At 46.5% G+C, this 10,088-nt stretch overlaps 1 protein-coding gene across 1 annotated transcript in view; it reads left to right on the top strand.

Moving 5' to 3' along the window:
• The window catches only part of ERCC3 (ERCC excision repair 3, TFIIH core complex helicase subunit), a 31,000-nt gene that overhangs the window by 19,250 nt on the left and 1,662 nt on the right, over nucleotides 1-10,088 (top strand). Inside the window, exons 10-13 of the mRNA XM_045298322.1 lie at nucleotides 4,184-4,393; nucleotides 6,173-6,290; nucleotides 8,707-8,825; nucleotides 9,299-9,451. Of these exons, the coding sequence (XP_045154257.1) occupies nucleotides 4,184-4,393; nucleotides 6,173-6,290; nucleotides 8,707-8,825; nucleotides 9,299-9,451 (600 nt within the window). The remainder of the gene's footprint in view (nucleotides 1-4,183; nucleotides 4,394-6,172; nucleotides 6,291-8,706; nucleotides 8,826-9,298; nucleotides 9,452-10,088) is intronic.

Genomic DNA, 10,088 nt, shown 5'->3' with positions numbered 1-10,088 from the left:
GAGTGCAGACTCTCTGCTCTCCCAGTGGGATGAGAGGTGCCCCAGCCGCCATCCTGGGGCTTCGTCTGGTCATTGTTCCGTTCCCTGGGCGAGAGCCCCTTTTCCAGGTCTCTTTTGGTCATTTGTTTTGACGGGGTGCATCCTCTGGTAGATTCCTGAGAGGGGATATTCGGGGAGAAGTTTTTGAGACTGCAGTGTTTGCGTGTGTCTCTTTTCAACCCTTCTATTTGAATGGTAGTTTGACTGGGCCTCAAAAAGTCTGATGCCTTTTCATTCTTTCCTTTTTGTGTATGATTTGTGCTGGTGGTCATGGTTTATTTTCCCTCACTAGAATATTGATAGACTCTTCCCATCCTCTTAGAAATTTCAAAATGGTGTGCTGTAGTGTGATACTTGTCCATTGGCTGTAATGAGCACAAGTGGACCCTTTCATTGCGGACACACATGTCCGCGGATCCCAAGACATTTTTTCTTTGGTTGTCACCTCTGGGTTTTCTCTAGCTTCCCCCTTCAGTGTCTCTTTTGGTCAGATGATAGATCTTCTGAGCAGCCTCTCAAACTCTCCTTTTTACTCCCATTTTTCAACCCTTTGTCTTCCAACCAGGTATTGAACATTTTTGTTAGCTTGCAAGAGTTTTTTACTGAAAACCATTTTTGTGTCATGGGTACAATATCTTGAAGCTTTTTTTCTTTCTAAGCTACCTCTTCAATTAAACTTTTTTTCTGATTGTTATCACCTGTTTTTGGAGTTTGCTAATCCTTGGCTCTAATTTCTTGTTCAAGTGTCAGTCACTGAAAAGCCGATAAGACTCTCCACAGCTTGGTGGGCTTGTTTACCGATGGGCTTGACCTAAAAGTGATTGTCCAGAGATTGCAGTATCTAGAGATCGTTTTCCTGTGGACTGGGTAATTTATCTGAGATCACAGAGAGGGTGAAGACAGCCGAGTGAGCTTTGCACCGAGGAAGTCCTTTCCCTGGATTGTTCATGTTGTCTCATCGTTGTCCTCAGTTCTGTCTGATGGCCCTGAGGACAGCTTTCTCATTCAGAGCCTAGGAAGGAAGCCTCCACTTTCTACCAGGGGTGAGGCAGGCAGCTTCCAGCTGCTGAGGTTAGGAGCTGACTGCTACTCAGGCCAACTCTTGTATCTGTAATCCTGCCCCACCACCCCACCTTCCATGGCAACTGGGAGTCTGGAGCCATTCTGTGTTCTGCAGAGAAAATTGGCTGGTTTTGTTGGGGGTTTCTCCTGCTATCCCGGGCTTCCACATGCTGTCTGCAGCTTGATCACCTTGCTAGCCTGCGTCTGTTTCAGCTCCTGTCCACGGCAGCGGCTTCTGCTCTCTGCTTTTGTGGGGGGGTGTCCTTCCAGGCCTTTCCTGTTACATTAATACTTGAGAAGGCCGCAAGAGAGTAAGTTAAAAAATATATATAAATCAGAGAAACTTTTATGAAACAAAATATAAAAATGTGAAGCTATTGCACTTAAATATGAGGAAGAGTTGGGATGAGGCCTTTTACTTGCATAAAGATTTAGCATCTCAGAATTCCCAGGCCGATTCTACTCTGCCGTGTAGGGTAGCTATGAGTTGGAGTCGACTCTATAGATGGCAGTGGGTTGTTTGAGTAATATTTCTTAGCATCACCTTTATCTGGGGCTGTACGTTTCTTAAGGTGATGCTTTCACATTTCTAGTCCTTCCCTGATGAATTCTACTTTGCAGTTTACACCAACACCACATCGGTACTGTAATGTTGGCATCCTCGTGGAACTCAGTTTATGTTCCTTTCCCTGTTGTTTGAGTTTGAGGAACAACAACCAAACAAAAGCCTGAAGGGGTAAGATCAGGGCTGTAAGGGTGGACAGGGAAGGGTTTCCAGGGAACTTCTCATAGGAGAGCCCTTGCCACCCTCGAGGACTACGTGTGATGGGAAACTCCCTGTGGTGCAACCTGGCAGCCCTCTTCCCAACAATACGGTTTTCACGTCTCTTACACCTTTTCCTCTGTAAGCTCCTGGGGCTGTCCTGTGTCCTCTGAGAGAAACCATCAAGATTGCCCCCTTTGGAATTCCATAACCAGTCACTGTCACTTTTTGAGTTGACCATGAATTTAACTGACCCTGGATTTTTTAAGGCACCTTAAGTTTATTACTGAGCAATCTTGTCTGCAGCCATCTACAAATTGCAGACTGTTTGTGCACGTTTTTGTTTGTAGTAAACAAACCCATGCAAATATGAACTGGAACCCCAGTGGGCACCCTTCTTGACAGAGCGTTGTGCCTGTTTGGTGAAGTCCTTTCCTCCCTCCCACCCCCATGCTCGTCCTTTCCAGATTCCCCCGGAGGCCTCCTTCAGTGGCTCCCCTGGCGTCTGCACACCGAGGCTCCTGAGGATCTGTGGGGCAGGCTCGTGACTTTGCCCAGGGCTCTTGTTCTGCAGCCTGGCTGCACTGGGTACATTGATGCTGATCACAACTTCTATATGTTACCGTACTTTTTTTTTAACTTTCAAATGTGCACTGTCTTACTGCGGCTGTCTGGCTTTAATGTGCACTTGAGGAGTAGATTCAGTACTAGGCATTGGTCCCATCGATAGCTTGTAAAGCTCAGGTCACAGAAGTGTTTTTAGGACAGTCTGTTAGGGTTTGGTGGGGGTATGGCATATTGGAAACATTGTCAGCTGTGGAGTCAGATTGCGTCCCAACTCTTCCTCATATTTATTCTGTGACATCGGGAAAGTTGTTTCCCTCTCTAAACACGTGGTTTGGTTGTTGGGTAAAATGGAGCTCACACCACCTGCCTCAGCGCCGGTGCGCTTGGCATCAGAAGTCCAGCGAGTGCCGGGCCCTCCTCCGGGAGGATGGTTGCCCTGTGCATGTCGTGCTCTCCTGCGGAGGGGACTTGCCGATGTTGAGTACTTTTTCCAGAGAGACAGGCTGTTCTGAAGAGGGAGCTTCTGTCCACGCCCACAGTGAAATGTATGCAACGATGAGGCTTGTATGGCACCCTAGACATTCGCGTGTAACTCACATTGCCTCGGAACATTTACCATCCCAGGCTGTGACCGGCGCCACTCAGAGGGTGGAGCCAGTCTCACTTGCCACCTCAGCACACGTGTAACCACCAACAGCACCATGCTGACAGTGCCGTGTGGAACATGGTGCTGCCTGGAGCCATCAACGGGCATTTGCACCAAAGAAGTCTTACTCGGTTGACCTTCAGTTTTCATATGTAAATAGGGGGAGCATGGATACCTTAAAAAAATGTTTTTATTAACAGATCATTTTATTGTGGTCTCTTACAGGTCTTATAACAATCCATACATCAGTTGTATCAGGCATATTTGTACATATGTTGCCATCATTATTTTCTAAACATTCACTTTCTATTTGAGCCCTTGGTATCAGCTCTTCTTTTTCCCCTTCTTCTCCACCCACCCCCCCACTCATGAGCCCTTGATAAAATTATAAATTATTGTTATTTTCATATCTTAGACCGACCGCTGTCTCCCTTACCCCATGGTTTCTGTTCATCCCCCACCCCCACCCCCAGGGGGGAGTGAGGTTATATGTTGATCATTGCGATCGGTTCCCCCTTCATCCTCTTCCCACCTTCTCCCTATCCTCTTGGTATTGCTACTCCCATTCCTGTTCCTTGATTCTGAGTGTCCTGAGCTCTTATCTCTTATATGTACCTGTGCACATGCTCCCATCTAGCCCTAAGTGAAAGGCAGGTCTGGGGTCATGGTAGTGGGGAACCAGAGGAGTAGTGTGTGTCTCATCAGTGCTAGACTGGGCCCTGGTTGACTCATCCCTTCCTTGTTTAGTGCCCAGCTCAGAGCCTGACTGTTCAAAGACACTGGTGTTACTGATCCTTGGGAAAGTATCTAAGCTGGTCACCAGGGCACTGCAAGACAGGAGGCAGGTGAATGGAGTTCCCAGGTGCCAGAGAGGGTTTTGTCTTTCAGAAGAGAGATGTTTGAATTTTGGTGGGTACAGGAGGCCAGAGGGAAACAGAAATGGGGAAAAGCGTAAGATAAAGGAATAAATCCCCCAAATAGAGGTCTCCCTGTACCAAGAAGCCCTGCGTTGGTGGGTGATGAGCATGGATGGGGGTGTAGAGGAGCAGGTAGTGTTAGTAGCCAGTCCGTTTTATTGCCCTCCAGATGTTCTTGTATGACAGTAGTGGGCTTCCTACTGGAAGGAAGCTTTTCTTATACTCCTTTTTCCCACAAAAGGGCTCTCAGAATTACTGGGAAGTGATTCTCTGGTTTTTAACACAACTTTGTTGTTTTCTAGGCCCTATATTTATGGTCCAACTTCCCAGGGAGAAAGGATGCAAATTCTGCAGAATTTCAAACACAACCCCAAAATCAACACCATCTTCATATCCAAGGTTTGTAGGGTGAAGCCCTTAGAGTTGTGTCAGTTAGTACCTGGTATCCTTGGGGGGTTCACTGGATGATTTTTGGACAGAAAGTGTATGTTTGTTTAAGGAACCTCATGTTTTCATTTCCATTCCCTGTTCCCACATGTCCGTTGTTGGGGCAGGGATGGGGGGCAAATGTTTTGTTTTTTAAAATCGTATTATGGAGAATTATGATGAACTGAAATTATTAGCATGCCTCTTCCATCCGTGTCTTTCTGACTCTCACTAAGTGGTCAGGTGAGACCATACAAATCAGGTGTGTAAAACAGTCATCGGTGGAAGGGGTCAGTTCTGCCCTTCCACTGGGTGTATGAGAGTGAGCCACCTCAGAAACACAGGAACCCCACAGTCAGCAGGAAGGAAAAGCCTCCTGTGGAGCCTGGGTGAGCCCTCACCGTAATCCCATTGGGCAGAGCAGAGGAACAGTGCTGAGATCGTGGGCAGCGTGGGAGTCCTGGCTGTGACTGAGGGTCATGTGACTGAGAGGCTGAAGACCGACCCGGGAGACGTGACTGCTGAGAAGCGGCTCTGCTGTGGACAAAAGACTATTGTTGATCTTTTCTGATCCTGACGTGTAGTGACCTATTTACTTCTCTAATGAGCCCCCATAATCCTGAGAACTGTCTGAATTCTGTGTAGCCATTGCAAAGGATTAATGAACCTAGCAGAGAAGTAGAGTCCCATAGGAGGAAAGTTTGGTTTCAGATAAGGGTAAGATAAAGATAAGAGTGAAAACCTGTCTGACCGCTGCCCCGTGGCATTTGGCCCTGGACTAATGTGGGGTTAGATTCTCCTCCCTACTGAAGCTGGAGAAAGTCAGACAGATGTGTGCGGATGCGCACACACACAACACACTTCAACCTTCCCAGTGTCATTTCCTCAGTAATACACGATTCTTTGCTTGATCTAGGTGTTCTCTACCTCTTACTGGATTACAGGAGTTTTGAATTGTATTTACTTTATCAGAGTCATTTCTTGTGCACGCATTCAATTCAGATTCCGTTGTCTTTCTGGATTTAGTTTCTTTGATATTGTAGACAGCCTTTGTCCTGCCACATCACAGTGAGTGGCATAAGCACCATTCAGATTCATGCATGCCCAGCCCTGTGGTGGGCTTAATTTGCAGTTAGAGGTTGTGGCCTGATAGTGTAGAACATTCAGTGTGGAACAGACCGAAAGCCCAGAAGTAGTGAGATTTGTCCATAGAGTGATTGTAAGTAGGTACCAGATTTTCAAGTCTTTGTCTAGTGCCCACGGTGATTAGAGTGTCTGAGTATGAGTGTCACCCAGTGCCCGTGTCACCCCTGCCAACTCATGTCCCACAGGTGCTGCTGGGCTTTGTGGGTGAGACAGTTTTGTGCAAACCTGTTCTCTAGTTGTTTTTTTAAAAAAAGGAATCACTTAAAGAATGCATCTTGGTGATGGGGCTTATATTTGGGTGTCTAGCACCTCAGTACCAATTATGCTTTCAGGCAGATGGTGGTACTGTGGTCAGAGCTGGTCTTTATGTATAAAGGGTACATACATTCTCTTAGGAGAATTCAGATTAGGTCTTGGGTCCAGAAAGGCATTTCCGAGACTCACTACCTTACCTGTGTCAGGGTATGTCAAGAAGAGGACAGTGACTCCTTTTACTAAATTATCTTGAAAGATTATTTACATTCTAGGCCAGTTAGTTTTTGTGTGTGTTTTTCCTGTCTCAGAAATTAAAACCTCCCCAAACTCACAGCGGCCTCATTTCTTTAGGTAGGAGACACATCATTTGATCTTCCAGAAGCAAACGTTCTCATTCAAATCTCTTCTCATGGTGGCTCCCGGAGGCAAGAGGCCCAGAGACTAGGGCGTGTCCTCCGAGCCAAAAAAGGTAAAGATGCTCTTTCCTGCTATGCTCTGGGGGGGTTCCTCCCTTTTCACTGTATCTGGGAGGAATAGGGTAGAGGGAGTGCCTTGTTTGCTTCAGCGACTTCTTACTTGTTGGTTAATTCAGAAGGGAAGGAGTCACAAAGCAAGGACCAATATATCTCTTTGGCCCTTGTTAATGGCCTTTGTGGGTGAATCCATGACCGTTTCCTTGGTAGTTGTCTGAAGTTCACATGGATGACCTCTAAGCAGAGTGGGTGTGCTTGTGGCAGCAGAGTGTGAAGTAGTGTAGTGTGTTAGTTAGCATTAGGCTGCTAACCTTAAGATTGGCAGTTCAAATCCACCAGTTGCTCAAAGGGAGACCCATAGGGCTGCCTGTTCCTGTAAAGATTTACAAAATTCAGAAAGCTTACGTAGCAGCTTCATGAGTTGGAGTTGGCCGGTGACAGTGAGTTTATTTTGTGTTTGCCATAATAAATTTTATAATCAAAAGATTTCCCTCTTAAAATACAGAAGTAAATCCAATATGAAAATTCCTTTGAATTTCATTAGAATTTTGTTTTCTTAGTCAAAATATTATTTGACATAGAATATTTGTCTCTTTGTCTCTCAGCGTCTTGTAAAACAAAGAAACAATTGAATTCAAAGGCACAGACACATAATCAGCTGGTCTTTGAACTGTGACCCAAATGTTCTCAGTTCTGTGTAGAATCAAGTCTTACCAGCCACCGATACTTTCGTTCATTGTCTCTGTGATACTTCTTGGTACAGAGGTATTTTATTGAGATGCAATTCACATACCATACCATTGACTGACTAGAGAGTATAATTCAGTGGTTTTCAGTATATTCAGAGTTGTGTGATGATTTAGTAGCCCGCCATGTCTTCCCTTTTCCCTGTCCAGAGCCGTGTTGTTTTGCGTGCCATAGAGTTGGCTCTGACGCCCGAGGACTGAGGCAGCGTAGAGCTGACCATAGGTCTCTGAGTCGGTGAATCTTTACAGGAGCACACAGCTGCTGCTTTCTCCTGTGGAACGGCTGGTAGGTTTGCACCGTCGGCTTTCTGTTGGCAACCCAGTACCAAACCCACAGTGCCACCTGAGCTCCTTTCCCAACCTCACAAAGTCAAACTTTCTGCCAAGTCCACCAGTTGGCACACATTTTGTTTCATGTGTTTGATTGCAGCACTCACAGTGCACCAGCACTTTTCTCACTTCCTCTCTCTGCTTGCCTTTTCTACTCCTACGTCTCCACTAGCTTTTCTGGACTTTGTCCTTGAGCAAGTGCTGCCCTCTATATTTCAAATGGTTCATTATTCTGAGGTGCATATATCCTTTACGTTAGGGTAGACCTTTGAGGAGCCCTGGTGACCTAGTGGTTAAAATTGGGCTGCTAACTGCAACGTCGGCAGTTTGAACCCACCAGGTGCACCTTGAGAGAAAGACGGCTTCTACTCCCGTAAGGAGCTACAGTCTTGGAACTCACAGGGTCTATGAGGTGGCATCAATTCAATGGCAGTGAGTTTTAAAGGCCTTTCTTTAAAAATTGAATCACAGGATGAGTTTCTCATGGTACCATTCCAAAGTAATTCTTTTCCTCTGAGCTGTTTTTTAGGCAGCTCAGGAAGATATCTCCTGGAGGATATGATTCTTACCCATTGATGACTATGTTCATTAAAGGAATTTAAAGTAGAGATAAACTATATCTTTCGGAGAAAATTCTTCTTGGTTTATGTATCAGCTGTCTAGCCACCTGCTTATATCGATTACTTTGCAATTAAGAAACATTTAAAGAGAAAGACCAGCAAAACAGCTACTCTGGAGAAGGACTTTTCTGATGACTGCTGCAAACTTCTCTCATCAGAGCACCTCAGAATTTCTAAGGTAGCGTATGGCAGCATAGGGAGCCCTGGTATCATAATGGGTTTCACATTGGCCTGTTAACTGCAAGGTTGGCAGTTCAAATCCACGAGCTGCTCCTTGGAAGAAAGATGAAGCTGTCCCCATAGAGATTTACCCCTGTAGAAGCCCCAGGGGGCAGTTGTACTGTGTTCTGTAGGGCCACTGTGAATCAGAGACAACTTTAGGGGCACGTTTCTTTGGTTTGGTTTGTGGCAGCATGCAGACAGCCTGATTTCTCCCCAGCCAGTACGACTGTGTTGGTGCTCCCGTGGAGAAGATTTGGTCCAGAAAGGTCTGAGTGACTGGTACATGCGTTGCCTCTTCAGGAAATAGATCCTCCATCACCAGGGGCTCTTTGAGAGACCCTCTCTGTCATCAAGTCCTGGGTCCCTGTGCAGAGTACAGGGATCATCCTTCTGACTCCCGTGTTCGCCCACTGTGCTGCCTGCGCTTAGCCTTGGACCTCAGCTCCGGGCACTCTAGTGAAAAGTGTTGACCTTATCCTGCTTCCCCTCCCAAGGTATGGTTGCAGAGGAGTACAACGCCTTTTTCTACTCACTCGTGTCCCAGGACACTCAGGAAATGGCTTACTCAACCAAGCGGCAGAGGTTCTTGGTAGATCAAGGTTATAGTTTTAAGGTAAGTATCCATTTGGTCTCTAGTGAAAGTAGCACCGACTTTTGTTGGCCTGACCTCCACGAGATGTGGGGTCCGTCAGCAGCCTGAGAATAGCCACAGGCAGCCACCAAACACTGGGAGACTCGGAGACGCTTGTCTCTGTACACAATGCTGGAATTCTGCAGGACCCCTTCCCACCCTCACCCTCCTGTAGCAAATAGTCGTGGGTTAGGCTTGAGGGAAGCACTGGTTTTCTATAGATGCTGCCAGTTCTCTCTTGCAGGAGAGGTGAGTATGTGGCCAGTCTGGCAGCACTGCCTATTAAAGGTGGCTTCTAAAGCCGGTGTCGGGAATGGCAAAAGTGAGCTCCTCATTGTAGGCTAAAGTGGGCAGTGGACGTGCGGAAAGGTGACCAGGGGAGCAAAGCCAGGAGAGGGCACAGGAGGCCCACAGAGAGCGAATAAGAGGGAAGCCTGCTGCGGTGTGCTCTCCAGGTGATCACAAAGCTTGCTGGCATGGAGGAGGAAGATTTGGCCTTTTCAACCAAAGACGAGCAGCAGCAGCTTCTACAGAAAGTCCTGGCAGCCACTGACCTAGATGCCGAGGAAGAGGTGGTAGCAGGAGAATTTGGCACCAAATCCAGCCAGGTGAGTGGGTGAGGCTTCTGATGCCAGTCTCTGGAAGACAGGACTCACATCTACATATGTAGAAACAGATGTGCCCCTCGTCTTGTGGATTGTTATTAAAACTTAGGAAACAGAAATACAGAGAGAAGCAGATATTAGAAACAGCTCTGATAGCCTTTTGGTGCCTAGAACTCCTTTGTGGAAAAGTGGAAATAAACGATAAAATATAAACCTTGTCTCTCTCAACATGAGTTCTGTGCCGTTTAAGACCCTTTGTGAGCAACGGTGCCGGCCATTTAGTCCATCCCTACAGGGCTGCGGACCCTGGGAGTGTGCCATGTCGGTGCATGCTTTTTTTACAGTGTTAACTAGAGAAAAATTAGTGCCCTTAGATTTTTTAAGATCAGGAAACAATGTTAAAAGGAGCCAAATTGGAACTGTAAGGTGGATGCTTAATGCTTTCCTATAGAAATGTACACGAAATTGTTCTTGTTTGATGAGAGAAATGAGCAGGAGCATTGATACGGCGGAGCAGGGCTCTGGTAAAACTTTTCCTGTGTTTTCGTTCAAGCTTTAACTAACTTTCTCACAGCGCTTTCATAATGAGTAGGTGTTGAAATTCTCTGGAGGAGCCCTGATGACATAGTGGTTACATGTC

The sequence above is a fragment of the Echinops telfairi genome, unplaced genomic scaffold, assembly GCF_000313985.2.
Source record: "Echinops telfairi isolate 266 unplaced genomic scaffold, ASM31398v2 ScPeMD7_4;HRSCAF=17, whole genome shotgun sequence".
NCBI classification, from domain to species: domain Eukaryota; kingdom Metazoa; phylum Chordata; class Mammalia; order Afrosoricida; family Tenrecidae; genus Echinops; species Echinops telfairi.
The sequence above is the reverse complement of the archived record's forward strand: the minus strand, read 5'-3'. Positions and strand labels throughout refer to the sequence as shown.